Genomic DNA, 19,511 nt, shown 5'->3' with positions numbered 1-19,511 from the left:
GAGTAGAGAGAACAGTTACCCAGGAGAAAGGTCTTGGTATTCTTAAGCTAAAAAATTCACACATGCCACATGCCAAACGTGTAACCACCACGTTCAAGGTGGATATTGAGATCAGATGTTCACTTGTTGTCTGCCTTATACTTGTGCTGCTTTTAGCATGTCTCGTTTTTATGATATTTTCAAATTGTGTTTTGTATTACTCTGGGTATCAGACTTCCTTCATTGCTCATCTCCATGTGTTTCATTGACATAAGCTGCAATATATGACTTTTACTAGAAATTAAAATTCTAAATATTAAATAAGAAAGGGTAGATGTTGAATGGTGTCCCATGGAGTTAATTCTTATCACTCAGCTTGTCATTTGTCTCCATGTTCACAATCAGAACACTTTTCCTGATTGTCATAATGCTGTGACTAAATATATGCCAAGTGTTCCCTTAGATGTACCATAATTGCCTCCCAGACTATAAACTTTGGTCACTAATTACGTGTATGCACACTTTTAAGTGTTCACCCTAACAAGTATGGAATTTAAAACATGCACAATTATTTAGTGAAATTAACTTGATCCCTCTCTAAGTAGTCTTTATTGTTGTCATGATCACAAAGACACCAAGCCATGAGCATATCACTTCAACATCACTTCATTAGCAGTTTGTCAAAGAATGATTAGAACAATCACCAGTATGTTATGGGGAAAATGTGAGTCCTTGTTAAAATTTTGACCCAGAATCCCTAACTAAGAGGAAGGGATGGGTAAATCCTCTGCCTGTGAATTAGCTCCACTTTCTAAATTGTTTCTGCCAGAAATAGCTTATGCTAGGATTAATAGATGTAGAACCATAGAAGCACAGGCTGGAGTAGTACTCTGAAAAACTGAGTCCACTTCTTTGCTCTTGCATAGAATAGAGTGTATCTGGATAATCCTTGACAGATGTTTGTCTAAAATTTAATTTATTAAGAATCTCCACTTTCAAAAGACATAAAAAACCAGAACAAAACAGAAAGAGAAAAAACCAAACCTTTCTAAAATAGTGTTTACCTGTGGTTAGAAACATATGACATTTAAAAATGAATTTTCCAAAATTTCTGTCTCCCTTTATACACATTGAACTGGTTACTTCTTGTCCTGAGCTTAGCAGATGTATGTAGCAGCTGAGCCCCATTCCCTTTAGAATTCTTGCAATATTCAAGGGGTTGCAACTGGAGACTAATAAACATTTTTTTGGGCAGGAAATGGGTTTCTAAGTCAAACAAACCCACTTACTGTGATTTCTCATCACTGTTCAAAAATTTGATATTGTACTTTAGCCATAGTAAAATCTTCAGACTAGCAGAGGTAGTAGTGCTGTATTTAAATTTACAGTGCTCCTGTACTTGTATCTTATATTGAACTTGCCTTTTTTGCAGTGGTATCACATTATAGACTTCTTTTCCTTGTGAACTACTGCATCTCAGATCGTTTCAACCATACCTCTAGTTAGCCAGTTACTCCCATTTTGTATTTACACATCAGATTTTTTCAAGTATTAGCTTTGTACTTACTGTTTTCACTTTTCAATTTTTAATTACAATCTCAGTTTGTGAACTTAATTTTGGATAGCTGCCTATGTATGTTTCTCCAAATTTTGGAGTGTACTTCAGAATATTTCAGGAAAAAAAGTCTGATTGCTTCAGATACCCTTTTCCCTTCCTAAATAAATGGAGTCTTACTCTATAGGATTTCTGAGTGTCAATAATCATTTTAATATAGAGCAGTATTTCAGTGACATTAATTCACATCATAATTTAAATATTCTCATACTAAAGTATGAAAGTGTAGTAACTGAAGTTTTTTTCTTAGTATTTCTGTTCATGCAATAGGATGAAGTCTGTTCTAAGAAGTATTTTATCCTTAAGCAGCATTTCTGTTTAGTTCACAGAATGGTATACTAATGTAACTTCTGTGTATTGACTTTCTATTCTGATAATGTGCCTCAAACTAGCTTGTACCATCTGCTTGTGAGATCATCTTTGATAGATCTGCCACAGCTGAAGAAGTGCTGACCTACATGCTAGTGTGCAAAAAAAACCCAAAAAACCACACCTCAACCAACCAAAAAACTAACAAGCAAAAAAAACCTGAACACTTACTAAAATTACATGTAAACATTACTACTTCTCTTACATGATCCTTTTCCAAAAGTAAATGAAATTAAGATCTTAGTACAAATAACCTTATATGTGTGTGTGTGTGTGTGTCAGCAGAATATGGTTGACATACCACTGAAAAGGAGTCACTTCACTGACAAACTGATCCTACATCCTTCATCATAATAGTGATGTGGATGAGGGAGTGTTTGGCTCTAAATTCACTCTGCTGATTAACAAAGAATATATTGAGGCTGAATCCTGCAGCACTTAAATACCCCTCAAGATACAAATGAAACTTTATCCTCTCTAGACCAACTGCTTGTTTGTGGTGACAGAGTGCAAGTAATGCCACAGTCTAAGCTACTGTATTCTCCTCTCAGTAAAAGCTAAAAGAAATGAGGGATGAAATTCCCGTAATTCTCTTCCAAATGTCTCATTTTTCATAGTAATGTAAACAAATAATTTCTCACAGGAAGTACTTTATGTAATATTTCCAGTATCTACCATTACCCTGTTAGCACCTGATTGCAATTTTTTATTATTCGTAAGACCATCCATAGCTTATTTAAATGTTTTTATATTCTACTTGCTATCAGATACATTATAGATAATCTAATGTGCTATGGTATTTAAGTATTTCATTTTAAATATGCTTCAAGCTTTCTGCTATTTCCCTCCATTGCATTTCTCCTTTTTTCTTACATTATTTAGATGCTACTGCATTTCTGGTTGATTAAAAAAAGTATAGGTTCAACAGAAGGAAGTGATTCTATTTTCCAAGGAAATACGTTCTACTACATCCTAGTGTGCCTTCAGTATACCTTCTAGTTGTTTCCTGTGTGTTGTTACTTTATTTCTAAGTGTAAATGAAAGAACTGTTATTCACTTGGCTTTATATGTGCTTTAAAAATAAATGCAATCCAGACACGAAGTTGGTATTTCTTCCTCAGCAACAGATGCTTATCAGGACACCTCATTTTTCTGTGATTTTTTGCAGAGGCAACAGCTTCTCTTATGCCTCCCATTAAAACAGGCTCTTGCCTGTCCATGGATGGGCGCCGGCATGAGAATGAGGAGAGCTGGCACGATGGCTGCAGGGAATGTTACTGTCATAATGGACGGGAAATGTGTGCCTTGATCACCTGCCCTGTTCCCAATTGTGGTAACCCCACCATACATCCAGGGCAGTGTTGTCCATCGTGTCCAGGTAACGCATGATTTCTTCTACATGCTCTGGAATTGAGTTTCATTTTTCTCGTGTTCTGTTTCTTAATACATGAAAATAATCTCATGCATACTTCAGTAGCAGGCATAGATGAAGGTTTCTGTGCCCAAATGTAACGTGGTGAGTTGCTGTCATTAAGTTCTCAGCTGTGGAAAATGGGAACTTAAATATTTAAAACATATGCATGTTGTGGGTCCTAACATGTTAATCTTTGACACACTGGAATCTTTAAAGTAGTAAAAGTAAGTAAAAGTTTCTAGTCTGTTACCTATAAGAGCAAGTATTGTAATAAGCCATTATATTTTCATTTTCTGATTTTAAAGTGGAGTTTTATTAAAATGTATCTCCTGATGTATGTTTTACAACCCCTCAAAGATGTACACAAACAGATGTCTTAAGTAATCGAACATTATGATTCTGTGTTCTGAGGGAAAGCTCCTATGCCACCAGCAGTAGATTACTTTAATACTTTCAGTGGGAATGCCAAGTACAGTTCATGTTGCATTCCAATATAATTTTAACAAGTGTTAATATGAAAAACATCTACGAAAAAGTATGGGTGGAGTGTAAGATTAATGCCCTCTGTTTTCAGAATTATTCCTACAGTATTTCATGTGCTAAGTAGATTAATTTGTAATACAGTGATATTGTCTATGACTTTATTGGAACTCATGTTAGGAGTAAGAACAATGAGGCTCATGAAACGTCTATAAATAGCAGAACAGTAAGACAGTACTAGCAGGATATAAGCAATTATGAACTGTTTCAAATTCTTTCTAAAGAACAGGAAATCCTAGGGGCAAAATAAGCAGCCAGATCCTCTTTCTGAAAGTGACAGAGAAGGGTGCTACATCCTCCCTGTGACCTAAGATAACCGATCTCTTTAGATTGCTTAGACACAGAGTGATCTCCAATCCGGTCACACCTTGTAGTAACTGGAAAAACATAAGTCCCCAAAAAGATGCAATATTCCAAAGGGTCTATCTCTGTTTCGGCCTTTCCACAATGATTTGTGTAGTATTGTAGGGGATGGAATATGTCATGTGGATGGGGGCAGGATAACATGTCAGTCTTGCCTTAGATAAACAAACAAGATTCAACATTTACAATGTGTGGTGGTTGTTCCAATTCCAGCAATTCTGTTGTTAGGTCCCCAAGAGTCATCCCGGACTTCGTTCTACTGTCAGCATACTCGTGAATTTTTGAATGCTAAAATGTTCCTTATAACCCTATTTCTATATATTAAAAGGTTTATATGGATCATCACAATGCTTGTGGAAATCTCCAGGTTTCCTTTCAGGTTTAGAAAGCACGAATTGTTAGTGTTCTGCAGAACCATGCTATTCAGAAAGTGTGTATTTGTTTGACCAGTTGCTTGTTCAGGTATAGAGGAGTTGCACATTTGTAGCACTTCAGTTGCAGAGATACATCATTGTCAATGATGCAGTAGGCAATATATACAGCAGTACTATCTGGTTATGCTTTTTTGATCAGGAATAGTAACGAGCTGTAGCAAAACAGGCCTGTGACTTTGCAGAGACCTAAATGCAAAGGAGATGGCTCAGAAAATTTCCAGAAAAAAATCAGTATTGCCTTTTCCATGGTGAGTTAGGATGCCATTGCATAATGTGATAGATATAGTGTTCCAGCTGAAATAAAAATCTAACAGTGACAAGGCAGCAGACTTGCAATCTCATTTCAGGTAAATGCAGAATCACATATGTGCTTCATAAGTGTAAGCAACTGGAAAAGCATAGCATAAGCAAATCAGTGAAAGAGAAAATAATTCCCTGAAAGAAAAGCACAGGTACTTTGTGAATAGAGTAAGATCAGCCAGAGTAAGCCTCCTTGAGTTCTACTGATCATTCTCCAGAAATGAAAACAAATGAGTGGTGGTTCTTCTATGTGGCAGTGTCCTTGAGCAAAGGGCACAAACGCCGTTCTCCAGACAGGAACACCAGTGCTAGGAGCACGAAGAGAAGCCATAAGCACTTTGAGAGCCTTGCCCTGCCTAAATGACTAGAGGAGCTGCTGTACACTTAATTTTCCTCCCCTTAACCGAGATATTTGGGTTAGGATGATGTTCATATTAGGCATCATTATAATGAAGTAGGAGAGAGGCACCTTCCAAAAGTGGTTTAGACATGTAGCATAGTTAGCAGGCAGTCTAGTTCTCCTCCATTCATAGCATAGGAAAAACTGAGGCAGTTTGGTTCTTAACAGAGGCACCTAACTTAGCTGTCTAATGTTAAATGGGTTGAATTCAGGGCAAAGGACATCACTTATAAGCCTGAAGCTTCACTTTATAGCTCGTAGCTTTCAAACTCATGGCTTCTGAAGCTGAATAAAACATGCTGTATGAGACATCTTGGTATCTTTGCATAGTGCATGGAGAAAGCTGGTGGACTCTCTCTAGGTAGAAAACAACCAGCATGGTAAGCAGGCAACTATTATTGCCCACATTGCCCCTAGTGTGGGACAGGCTTCAAAGGATTTTAAGCAGGCTGAGGAGGGTGGCATAACCTTTTCTTGATGGTAAGTGCTTAAACACTCAAGGTACCAAACACCAAGAGGTGAAGAGTTTCCCCATTTTTTTTAATACCCCAGAGGCTGGAGGACACTCATGCTGAACAAGGGAAACAGGTTCAGTTCCTTCCTTAATATGAAAGAGGTCAAACTTGTTTTCTAAACTGCTGGGGTGAATCTTTTAGCCAGGGCTGCAGAGGTGATGTAATTAATTGTTTGAAAAGAAAGTATGGTTCATTTGGTGAGATGCAATTACTGGAAGAATGAGCCTACACACTGTGGCATTTCTTTGGATCCAGTTTTTTTTCAAAGATGGCAGATTTTTTTTTTTAATGGAACAGTGTTGAAGTACTTCCACTGATGTTAAATGTTTATATGTTTTTAGGGGGCTGGAGGAGGGATTCTGTGTTTTGCTTTTTCTTTTCTGGTGGGTTGGGATTTGTTTCTTTAGGGTTTTGAGGGGGCTTGTTTCATTGGTTTTTTAATGTAACATCAAACAACACAGATGATATAGACACATACCTGTTGAGAAAATTAACTTGTACCTGGACTTCCTAAATCCCAGAGGAGAAGCTTACTTATCCATCCTGTCAGGAATTGTAGCTGCAGTTTATATTTAGCAGTTAAGAAACTGTCTGATCATTAGAATTTTTCAGAAAATCACAGGTTAGTTTGATTTTTTTCTGAAATGCCAAGAATACTTGAAGTTATCTCTGATTTATATTAACTAGTCTTTATTCAGACTGATTCTCAAATTGTTTCTTGTTTATATATTTTCCATTTTTCATGAGATGCAGGTGCTATAAAGTCAAAAGAGCTTCATTAAGAATAATATATATATGTATTTTCAATAATAACAGAAATTCTTCATCTTGTGTACAGTTGTTAGTTATAAGTTTCACAGTTTATTTTGCCTGTCTTCCAATTCTGTTTTTCCCAGATGAAATAATCGTGCAAAAGCCAGAGCTCACTAGTCCATCAATCTGTCATGCTCCTGGTGGGGAATACTTCGTAGAAGGAGAGACGTGGAACATTGATTCTTGCACACAATGCACATGCCACACTGGACGTGTCCTGTGTGAGACTGAAGTCTGTCCACCTCTTCTTTGTCAAAACCCCACCCGCACACAGGACTCCTGCTGTCCACAGTGCCCAGGTATGTGCTGACATCCAGCTTTCATCAGAACCCTTCCTTGATCTGAGGATGTCTGAGCTTTCAGTATGAGAATGCTTCAGTGGGTGCTCCGGTGGTTGTTGTGGTGCCTTTGTTCTTCAGCAGTTGGGAATGACAGCCTGCAGTCCTCTAATTCAAATGCAGAACTCGACTTGTGTGCAAGAGAGATTTTATGTGCAAAGACGAGTTGTGGCCCTGAACTTTGAAAATCTTTGAAGGCAATCTAATAATGTAGGGGTTGTGTGAGAACCAGAATCCTTGGAAGGTTTATGAAATATGTACTTATTTATGGAGACATGCAGGATTAGAGAAATGTTGAAAGCAGTCAAAGTTTTAGGTACATACAGGCTTGTTTCTTTTCTTTCTACATGCTTTGGTTTCTATGAACCTTTTTATTACTATCTTGTCTGTTTGGGATTTGGTCTCAAAAATACTTCTGTTTGCTTTTACCTTCACATGGTATCATTCTGAGAGTGATTTGAAAGTAGCTGAGTGATATCAAAGCAGTGTCAAGAAGATAACAGGATTTGCTTTCCCCCAAGGAAAGATACTCAATTATAAATGAATATAAATTCCTATTTTACTTAGTAAAGGGGGGAGTTTATTGCAGTGGAAATTTAGTACAAAGTCAGTAAGAAAATAAGTCTTTATTAAAACCAAAATTAAAAGTTTTACTTTAGGAAAAAACAGAAGTTAGGTTTTGCCATTAGGTTTTGCGACAGGGTATTTGTTTGGGTGTGGGGCTTTTTTTCTGACACAATATTTTCAGTAAACAAGGTAGCCAGTTCTCCTGACTACATATTTTTCAGTATTAATAATGAACATTTGCTTACTTCAAAATATGGTTTTGGAAGAGCTGATCTTTCCTCAGTGGCTGTATAATAAGCTTAGTCTCATAGCTTAATGCAGTTAGATTGAGAACCCGATCTCAGTGCTCTTACGAATCCTTTCTTTTCTTCTCCTTTGTGTATTATTTTCTCTGCACATACAGTCCTTTCATTGACCCATAGTGTCTGTTAAGGTACAGCTTCATTGCAGGAATATGTCTCCCCCATGGACAGGCATGAAAATTAAAGCAAACCATTGGCATCAGGCTGAAGCACGATCAAGTTCCTTTAGTTTCTCAACAGCTTATAATTAGCTCATCTAAGTCCACCAGTGAAGGCAACAGCAGCATAATAGCTTTTCACTTTGCATCATTCAAGACTTGGGCTGACAGAGGAGAAGCTGGGATTCAGGTTTTAGATTTAAAATTTAATCTCTCCTGTTTGAGATGAATTCCTATATACCATGCAATTCAGAGCATTCAGAGTCACTTTTGGAGGGGCTGCTTCTAATGGTGATTGTTTTTCATTTTGCTGTCCTTTTTCCAAGTTGCTTTATTTCTTTTTTTTTCGCTTATTTTTTCTTGCTTTCTTTTTCTTTTTTTTCCTTTTTTTTTAGTAAACTCAATAAAGGTCTAAATAAGCATTATGCTAGAGCCTGTCATGAGATCTTCATCCCATGTAAGGACTGAAGAGGCATGAGGCTCTGTCCTTCTAGTTCTTCTGAAATAATGAGCCATTGTGTAACAATTCCAGTGTGTTCTTCAAGAGTGAACCCTCTGTTAAGGAGCTATGAGAGAAGTTACCCACTGTCAGTTAAATAACCTAATCTGTTTATATTTACAGATGGATCTCTTCAGCCCTCCCCATCAAGCAATGACAGCATGCCCAGTTATTGCAAAAACGATGAAGGAGATATTTTTCTGACAGCTGAGTCCTGGAAGCCCAATGTCTGCACTAGCTGCATTTGCATGGATGGTGTGATTAGATGCTACTCTGAGTCTTGCCCACCGGTATCCTGTGAGAGACCTGTTTTGAGAAAGGGACAGTGTTGTCCTTACTGTATTGGTGAGAAAATAGTTGTTAACTTGCTGTTCCCTTCTTGGGAATAAGACAGAAGTTTTGTTTCCAAACTGAAATGCTTTCCCTGTTTAGTGAGATGCAGTCTATGCCACCAGTGGAATTGGAGAGTGAAATCTGCATAGGGGGCTTTGAGGATCATGATTTGTGGTTTTTTAGGTAGAAACACATAGAGATATACATGTAATTTGCCTACAAACTCCAGAGGCCATCCTTCTGGAATCTTGGTAAGATACCTTATTAGATGAAGACATTACAAAAAAATTACTGTATTTAAAGGAAGATCTGCCAGGTAACACATATGTTATGTCAAGATTTATGTGATAATGTGAGGAAAACATTAATTATGACTGCAGAAGATGAGCTGAAACATTCTGAAATTTCACAGAATGGAGAACTGTTAATAAGGCATCTAAATTAAAATACAGGAAAAATGGAATTTCATTAATGATAATATCTTTGAGATATAAATAGGGAAAATATATATATTTTTTTAAGTACTGAAAATGCATAAAGAATTAGGGCCATGCACAGGTGTTGAATTTGGAGCTGAAGTAAATGGTGGATGCTGTAGGCAGTGAAAATTGCCAGGCATGTTTAAAGTAGCAAAATTTGAGATTACCGATCACTTTTCCGTTCTGTGTTGGAGTATTTATGTACAGATGACTTTTTTGTGAGTTCAGAATAAGTACAAAGGCTGTAGAATGGAAGCTGCTGATAGACAAAAATCGTATAATGTATTTACTGAATTTAAGTCTTTGTAGCATTGTTGGAAAGCACTCAAAGCTTACTTACCTTCATTTGCAAAAGCAGTAGAAAAGAGATACAGTAGAAAAGAACAGTAAAAAAGAGTATAATAAAATTGATGGGCTTTAAATATTTAATTGAACATGTGAGTCAACTTGCCAATCTATAAACAAAGCAGGTCTTCATCAGAAAGATTGTGAAGTGTGTTCAGACATTGATACAACTCTTGAAATCTTTAAATCATTACAGATAGAGTAGCATTAATAACAGGTGATACAGTTTTATATGATGTACAAGGAGTTCTATGAAAGAGTGCCTGGAAAAGTTACAAACTATTCAAGCTTCAGTTGCCTTTGGAACCCTACCTAGATTCCTGATGAGGACATTTTGAGGGGGGAAAGTACAATGTTATCCTATTATTATTTCTTCTCATGGGTCGTGTACAAAATGGGGAGAATTTAAAATTTCTTTGACAGCTGTCTTTCTGCAGGCTTTTCTTCCAGTGACTTTGAACTGTACAGTAATTTTAATCCAGAAAACATTTTAATGTTAAAAAAAATATCGGGTGAGTGAAAAGTTGGGCAATCAAACCAGCAGAGTCGGAACATGAGCTTTAGTACTGTACTGGAGAATTCTGTAGATGAGGAGGGGATGCACCACAGGGACTTGTGCAATGAGCTACAAAAATGAAACCTTTAAAACCTTGTTGCCTACATCTTGCATGTCAGGTTTGCAAATATACACACACAGCATGTAGGCATGGCTTTAATTAATTTACTTTGAATCCTATATAATTGTATAATATTGCAAATACTTAAATGTATGAGATATGAAAGCTTAATGATTTTTTTTTTGGTAGCAGCTGCTCAGCAATCCAAAATACAGAAGCCAGATTTTAATTAACACTCAGATATAAAGATTTTCAGTGAGGCTACATTTTACTAATCCATGTTGTCCTATGTAGTCAGAAAGTTTTGTGGTTTAAATAACTGAAATTCATGGAAACTTAACTTCTTTTATGGTTTCTATGAACTGTGTATACGCTTGCATGTAAGAGGAATAATGTCATGCACTTAATTTTCATCTTTCTGGTTCTTACTGGTTTAGTCTTCATTTTTGAGGACTGTGAAGCATATCCTTGCACAGATTCTTTCTTACTATTTTCACATAATACTTGATAAAATGTTTAGAATCATAGAATCATTTAGGTTGGAAAAGACCTCTAAGATCAACGAGTCCAACTGTTAACCCTGCACTGCCAAATCCACCACTAGATCATGTCCCCAAATGCTGTGTCTACACATCTTTTAAATACCTCTAGGGATGGTGATTCCGTCACTTCCTTGGGCATAGGCAAACTCTGTGGAAATAGGCCTTCTTCATTTATTGGAATTTCAAAAATTATGCAGGATTTTAGCACTGCATTATTTTGTTCTGCTTCTTTCTGGATCCAGTTTGTATAGATTCAAATTCAAAATTTTACAGTCCTGGGTGCTTTGTTGTTTGAATCTTCAAATTCATCCTATGTGTTCAACATTCATCTTTCTCATGAAAATAAAGATTAATTTGGAAAGATAACCTTCTAGTTTAGAGAGCATAAAGGGATATCGATTTGATTAGAGGCAAGATTACTCTTCTGAAGAAAACAGAGCAATGACTGTTTGTTTACCAGTCATTTACCAGATGAGACTGATTTTCTGGTGCAGCTAGGAGAAATTCAAGAGAAGCAGATAGAGCTAGACGCTGAAATGTGGTTTTTTACATGGATTTCTTACTGCAAGTCTGTCTTTTCTCCACTGTCCTTGAGCACCTTTGGTGTTGTGGCCTTCATCTTCATCCTTGTTTATACTTGCATAGAGATGAACACCAGAACAGGAGACACTCACAGGATAGTACTTCATTAGGACTTAAAAATTTCCTTTTGAGGTTTAAAGGTACAATGCTGTACTTGTGATTTTACCTTTGTTCATTCTTCTAAAAAATATTTACTGTATTAAATCGTGATGTGTTCTTCACGGATTTGGAAAAGCCTGAGCAAGTTAAAGGACTTTTCCAGACAAACCAGTTGATGAATTGAAGAAGGTGTCCTAAGTGAAGCAAGATAGCATTTTGGTAGCAAATCTGAATGGGCCAAGAGTGCTCAGCTTTAGGTCTGCATAGGTAACGAGCAGCAGAGGAGTGCTCAGGCTGGGTGCCTCGTCCTGTCCCCAGTCACACCTCCTTCCTGACTGACACAGGGTTCTGCTGGCTCTATATGCCAGTATGCACATCATCTAGCGAAGAACCTAATGTCCTTTCTGCAGCTTGCAGCCACCTTTTCCTCCCACTCTTCCTTCCCCATGCCCACACCACATGTACTTACAAAATCTGCTTTGAGAGGCTGGGACCTATGAAAGCCATGAGATATTCCAAGGACCTCTGGAACCATTTGCGCTTTTCAGATAATTCCATTAATGTTTTCACAATAGTACGTCTTGCTGGTCTTCTTTTGTATTTGAATTTACTCTCTCCAGATCTGTTGGACTGGTCTGCTGACTTCAAGCCTTGCTATTCCAAATTATGTCACTCTATTATGTTGTCACTAATTAAAAGCTTTACTGATGGCCAAAATATATAATAAGGGTGACAAAGGGTAAATATGTCTAACTGGCATACTTAAAGATGTAATCTGTGTGAATGTTAAACCAGCATTTATCTGAAAATTTAAGAAATTTGTGATTTCATTCTCTTATTCATATGTTTAATGTGCAAGCTCATGTCATCAGCAGGTTTCACAACAATAATTTTTGCCTCTAAGAAACAAAGGTAGCAGGAAACTAAGATGAAAATGAGATGCTGCTTGGCTTTTGGAGTTTCTGCTGTGTGGTTTTATTTTGATTATCCTTAAAGTGCTCCAGCAGCAAAAATCATCCTAGGCTAAGCTATTCATTACTGCCTTCTCAGTGAAATAGGTTTACTGCAGACCACCTAAAAGGCTTGCATGGGATGCAACATTAAAAAGTGGTGTATTGAATGCCTAGGCAGAAAGATCACACTGATTTCCAATTTATATAATATTAACCATGAAAAAATGTACTGAGTTTAGTTATTGCTCTTTTCCTGGGGTTTCCCATTGATGCAGTTGCAGGGAATTATCAATCTCCTTCAAATCTGTTTTATTGTTGCAGTCTAAGCACTTCTAGTTATTTCACCTGAGAGTTGCTTCATCCTTTTTGGCATCCTGCCTAATCTGCTTTTTTAAGTGTTCTAGACAGAAGTCATCATTCTTGAGCTTTGCTAGTTAGAAATTTAACAGTTAGGAGTTTGGGGTTTTTTAGCTTAATAGGATTTACTAGGAAACAAGGAGGAGGATGAGTAGTTGGCAGTCTCAAACAGTCAAAGAGAATTCATTTTTCTTAATTTTCACAGCACTTTTGATATCATCTTTTCATGTCCCAATCATCCATCCTCTAGCCTCTTGCATTAAGAAAATGAGGAGAAGCAGCCCAGGCTAGTTATGTACTTGATAAAGAAGCAGAAACTACTTTTTTTTCCACAAAGATTTTCTGGAAGATGAAGAGAGGATCTTCTAATCACAGTTGGGATTTCTTTGTGGCAATTGTTTCACTTTTGTGTTTAGGAAAGAAATCAGATTTGTGTGTCATTGGCTGTTCCTGCATGATCACAGCACTGTTTTCCTTCCATAGAAGATACAGTTCCAAAGAAAGTGGTCTGCCACTTCAGTGGAGAAACGTACGCAGATGAGGAACGCTGGGACATTGACAGCTGCACACACTGCTACTGCCTGCAGGGTCAGACTCTCTGCTCCACTGTCAGCTGCCCACCTCTGCCTTGTGCTGAACCCATCAATGTAGAGGGAAGCTGCTGTCCCATGTGTCCAGGTAATGTGATGTGACAACCCAGTTCATTGTGATACTGGTTTCTTTGGGCCGATAATAAGTTTTTTTTAATTGGGTTTTGAATGTCAGTCCACGTTTGAATAGTATCACAAAGGCAACAGACTTTTAGACTTCAGGAAAATTAATATTCTTAACAGATAGGCATATTGTGCAAAAACATAGTTTGAATTTCACTTATTCTGAGAACTGTGAACTGAAAAACTACTTGCTTGCCCCTATTTTGTCCTTTCACAAGGCTATGGAAATATGTTAATGAAGTGGGAAAATTAACATCCTTACATCTCGCAGATTATGTCACAGTGATTAACATTTCTGTCTTTTCTGAGTCTCTTGGTTACTTTTCAAATATCACATTGCTTTATTTATCACTTTAATTTGGTTTAAAAGCAATGTGACATTTTCTTAGCTATGGGCAAAGGGGTATAAGAATTGCAACTGGTTTTTAATGTGAGTCCTGATACACTTCTGCAGAAGTTTGCTCACCTTATTCAGTCAGCTGATAACTACTTCTGACAGGACAACTGGGGAGATTCAGCAGTACCCACTCTTGCAATTCTCCTGCTTTGAGGATTACAAAAAAAAGCAAAGCAAAGAAACCAGTAGGGACTGTCAGCTGGGAAGACGTAGCCTTCCCTTCATTTTTTGGGGGGTTTTTTTCTTAAGTATCACAGAGGAGCAAGCCTGTAGTAAAGTATGTATTCTGAGATGGTATTTTCAAAAGCAAGTTTATCCACACCAGTCCTTCATCCCATTCACATTATGATCGTGGTAATGGCAACAGACATGTATCCCATATACAATATGGAATAAGTTTCCAAACAAAATCCCAGGCTAATGGTGAAAATTCTGAAACTTATAAAAGAATTTAAAGGACAAAGCACTGCAGATGGACAAGTGTATTTCCTGAACTCAGAGCAGCACTGAGAAGTTAAGCAGCCTGTAACTTGTGAAACACATTTATCTCATTTCACAGAGATGTATGTACCTGAACCCACTAACATCCCGATTGAGAAGACAAATCATCGAGGAGATGTTGAACTAGAAGTACCAAACTGGCCAACACCGAGTGAAAATGATATAATCCACATTCACAGAGGTCAGATCTGACATAAACTGGGATAATTTAGGACTGTGTTTATTCCCCATGTTATAATGCATCTACTTTTCCTGTTCAGGAAAAGCGTTAGCTTCGAAAAGGTGGTTATCTGAGAATATTCTTCAGTGCATAATTCTTACATGCATTTTGCTTTGAGTAAAGATGAGTCAGTTGACTAAATTATATTTATACATTTTGGTCTCATTATCACTCCATGTTCTGCATAGAAGAAACATCTGTGTTGGTATGATGCAGTTCTATAAAATTAAGAATACGACAAAATGATGAATCCAAAGTGATTCTGCAGTGTCTTTTCTGATTCAAAAACTAGAAAGCAGGCCATTGGAGTTGATAGATCTTCATTTGATCCATTTGACAGTCTCATGAATAGATAAAAAAGCTTGTACCACCGCTCAACATATCATTGCCAAATGTCAGACCTTAGACAAAATGCCACCTCAGGTATAGTGACACACAGCTAATAAAGTTATCTAAGCATCTTTTATTTAAAACTGCACTGTAATATTATTCCAGCATAGAGGAAACACTCTGTGCTACAGTCTTTGTTAACCTTTTCTAATTGAAGAACAACCTCAATTATGTATTTTTTTAAATCTGAGGATGGTTTTTTTAATCTGAGAATGATCTCATAGCACACTATTCTTGGTAGAAAGGATGCATGAAATGTAACTGCTTTACAAAGTTCTAAGCTTACGCTTTTATAATTACAGCATTTTCATTTCTCAGGCATTAGTAGCTGGCTTGCAACTATCCTGCCTGGGGATTATAAACACATACTACAAACTGTGTGCGAATTTTGTATGTGTCATTTAAAGTTACCATTCTTTGCAATTACACATCAAACTTGCTACAGTCTCGTAGACTGCCAGCAGTCTGCTTTCACAGGCTGAGTGCTGTGAGAGTGAACAGTGCTGAGAGAGTGAACACATCGTACTTGTCCTACCAGTTTTTAAAAGTAAAAAAAGAAATCATTACTTTCATCCTAAGATTTCCAAGTTCTCCTCAGCCTGGAAGCACAGTCTGGTTTTTTTTACAAGTGGGAATTTGGTTGTGACAGGATAAGATCATGCAAACGCAACTGAGTTAAGAGGTTATTGTCAGACTTGGTCATTACTGTGCTTCAGATTTCCTTCTATCTCCTCTCTTTTTGATGGCCTTTTCCTGGCTAATACAGTCCCTCTACAAGATCCTAGCTTTCGGTTGTTCTAATTTATGTAAATAAGGTGACATTGCAAGAGAGAAAGTCCAAATTCATGTGAGTGACAAGATGTACGACTGAGACTTTTATAATTACATTCTTCCCTACAGCCAAGGCCCCTTTATAATTACTAACAAATGCTCCCATTTGCCCTGCAGACATGAGCCATCTCCAGGGAGAATACCGGAGTGGCAGTGGGCCACACCCCAGTGAAGATGCATCCGTCAGCTCCGTTGCCTTGGTGACAATCCCAATCACGATAGTGCTGTTACTGATCATCGTCCTCCTGTTCATCAACCAGAAAAAGCAGTGGATTCCAGTGTCCTGCTACAAAGCTCCAACAAAGGTGCCATGTCTATTTCCACGCTTTCCTGTTTTCAGGAAACCGGGAACAAAACATTGTGGAAAATGTTAAGCAATAAAGAGGCTGTTAAAAGAGGCTGGGGAAAAAGCTGCTGCACATCTGGGGCAACCAGGTTAAGCCTTTGTGTGGTGCTAAATTACCAGAAAACAGTTAAACCAGCCCAGCTGGGATATGAGAATACCAGAGCTCCTTTCAGAAGATGAAAAATGGTGACTCTGAAGAGACTGTTGGTCTGTTACTATGTCTGGCATAAGCCAACTTTAGCAAAAGTCCAAACTCTTTCATTGCCAGTTTGATTTTGTTTTGTGCTTATGGACTTGAACCAAAAGGACTTTTTGAATTATGTGTGGAATACAAAAATTGTATGATTTACTTAATATTTCCTTTCTGTTTTAACAGCCTTCTTGCCTAAACAATCAACTGGTATATGTGGACTGCAAGAAAGGTACCATGGTCCAGGTGGACAGTTCTCAGAGGATGCTAAGAATTGCAGACCCAGATTCAAGATACAGTGGATTTTACAGCATGCAGAAACAGAACAACCTACAGGCAGATAATTTCTATCAAACAGTTTGAAGAATTGCACCCTTACCAAGGATTTAAAAGAGAGAGAGAGAGAGATAGAGAAAGAGAGACAGTCTGCTATTAAAATAAAACTAGAATTGTGCACTTGCTTAGTGGATTGTATTGGATTTGTGACTACATGTACAGCTCTAAGACCTTTCTGGGATGAGCTCTGACTCCTGCAATGTGCCAGAAAAAGCATTCCCACTTTTCCTTGAGATAACTGACCAAGTGTTTTCTTAGAACCAAAGTTTTAAAACTTGTTAAGATGTATTTGCTTGTAACATAGCTATAGAGGTTTTTTGGGAGGGGGAATCAGGGCCTAGGGGTAGGCAATGAGGTAAAAGGAAGCTTCATAGAAGAAAAGCTGGTCATGCTTGGCTGGAGAAGAAAATATCCTGCCGAGCAGCAGGATAGTGGTTTTCCTTGTTGCTCTGAAATTACATCTGTTGCAGCAAAAGCCTAACCCCAGGTGAAAAAAAATATGAAAAGGTCTGATTATTTTTTTCCAGCTGTTGCTACAGTAATATACTCCTAGAACAGAATTTGTCACATCACAGGTGTGGTGTAGCTGCAAATATTTTTCTATATGATGAGAAGCTGCAGTAGTTAATGAAATAGCAAGGAAAAGATTATAGCAGAAAATAAAGGGTGGGTTTATTAAGGATGTATAAAATTATACCTTGTGCTGCTTTTTGTTTTTATTTTTGTTTTCTTCAAAGCTGATTGGCTAGATTAGCCAGACTTCAGCAGAGTTAGCAAATGACTGAGGCCTAAGTAATTCCTGATATGAGCACTGGATCTTTTGACAGCAGTATTGAAGGGAAGGAGGAAGGAAGGAAGGAAAGAAGGAAGGAAGGAAAAGTCAAGAACACCATGCAGTTCCAGGGGCTTTTGTTTGTTTTGTCTGTTGTGGTTTTGTTTTGTTATTTTATATCAATCTCTGGTTGTTCATACAGGAGAAGGAAAAATATTTTTGTTGGACAAAGCTCTTGCATACAAGAGAGTAAAAAAAGAGACTGTTTTAAGGTTGTTGTTTTTTTCCTGTTGATGTTCTTATTTACTGGTATGCAGATTTAGAAACTACTTCCATGCTAGGAAGCTGCTTAATTTTAATTGTATATTACTCAAGCACCTTTTTTGAAGCTCAGAAAAAAAAGGAGATCATGCTTCTTTAAACTTTAGCATTATAGGAATATTTATGTAAATATAATTATGCTAAAAACAACAAAAAGTATTTGTATGTTTGTGTATATATAGTATATACAAATGCATGTAGATATACATATGTATATATACGTGCATGTGTATATACACTATACATATATATACTGTATATATAATATACTATGTATACAGTATATATTTTTTCTATTTTTTTTCTTGTTGAATGTATTTTTATCTGAGAGATTTTACCCAGAGCAGAAACAGATAACAGGCATTCCATATCAATGCTTAATTGCTTGTGAGTTTAGGAAAGACAAGAAAAGAGCATCTCATTCTACCTACAGTTTGATTTGATTTGATTTGGATTTGATTTGATTTGATTTGAAAGTGTTTGTGTGTGTGTGTGTGTGTGTGTGTGTGCACTCTTGTGTTGGCGTGTGTTCCGTTCGTGCACAATTATAGCAGTAAGCGTTGCTCTTGCTACTTGCTACATTTCAGGGTGTTTCTTATTTTTCTTTTCCTGCTTAGCCTTAAAAAGGCTTTTTAATGAATGCATTGGCTAGAGACACTGATGACAATATACATGCAGCACTAATCAACTCCATAAAATAACACAATCAGCTCCTGGATTTTGGTTGGGTTTTTCTTTCTTTCTTTTTTTTTTTTTCAAACAATTGTTTGAAACAACTACTGGAATATTGTCTGCATTAAGCTGGAAGTTTGTTGTAGCTTGCCTCATTTATAACTCTGACTGTATAATACAATGTTAACTTTCCAAACAGGTCTTGGCACTTTTATACTAATTACCCATTTGTGCATTGCCTTTTTTCTTTTACAAATGCTTGTCATAAGAGACACAGATACCCAGTATGCTTAATGTGAAAAGAAAATGTATTTTTTGTAAAGGAACTCTCAAGTATTGTTGTAAATACTTGGTCAGAGATTGCTGAACTTTAAAACTGAAAAAAAAACCTAATTTATTATTATAATGACCTAATTTATTAATCTGAAGATTAACAATTTTTTTGTTTTAGAATATCAAAAAGGTGTTCTAGCTGTTTGCATCAAAGAAAAAATAGGTATATCATTAAGGGTCAACATTTTTTCTGCTTATGTAACTTCAGTTTCCAACCACCAATAAGAAAAAATGTAGTCTCCCCAGTGTTTTGTACTCAATCTGATAATGAAACAGATGTTTCTGTCCAGTAACTACAGAGATTTTGTCAAGACAAAACATCCATTCCTTGCATAAGAGTAAGCAGTCTTTATCCAGAAATTGTAAATGCTTGCTTTTGTTTTACAATCAAGGCCATATTCTGAAAATATTAGCAGGATATAGGACATGGTGTAAAATGTTTTTATTATTATTATTTTATTATTATTATTTTAAAGATATGATTTATCCTATGTGCTGTATCCATTACACTCTTTTACTTTGGTTCCTGTTGTGCTCTTGTAAGAGAAATGCAGATATAATTTTCTGAAAAATAGA

General features: G+C 36.9%; 1 protein-coding gene across 1 annotated transcript in view; it reads left to right on the top strand.

Moving 5' to 3' along the window:
* The window catches only part of CRIM1 (cysteine rich transmembrane BMP regulator 1), a 175,382-nt gene extending 155,871 nt beyond the window's left edge, over positions 1–19,511 (top strand). The window contains exons 11-17 of the mRNA XM_008643358.2: positions 3,132–3,341; positions 6,826–7,041; positions 8,730–8,951; positions 13,397–13,591; positions 14,583–14,705; positions 16,083–16,270; positions 16,688–19,511. Of these exons, the coding sequence (XP_008641580.2) occupies positions 3,132–3,341; positions 6,826–7,041; positions 8,730–8,951; positions 13,397–13,591; positions 14,583–14,705; positions 16,083–16,270; positions 16,688–16,864 (1,331 nt within the window). The 3' untranslated portion in view covers positions 16,865–19,511. The remainder of the gene's footprint in view (positions 1–3,131; positions 3,342–6,825; positions 7,042–8,729; positions 8,952–13,396; positions 13,592–14,582; positions 14,706–16,082; positions 16,271–16,687) is intronic.

The sequence above is a fragment of the Corvus brachyrhynchos genome, unplaced genomic scaffold (genome assembly GCF_000691975.1).
Source record: "Corvus brachyrhynchos isolate BGI_N302 unplaced genomic scaffold, ASM69197v1 scaffold70, whole genome shotgun sequence".
NCBI lineage: Eukaryota > Metazoa > Chordata > Aves > Passeriformes > Corvidae > Corvus > Corvus brachyrhynchos.
The sequence above is the reverse complement of the archived record's forward strand: the minus strand, read 5'-3'. Positions and strand labels throughout refer to the sequence as shown.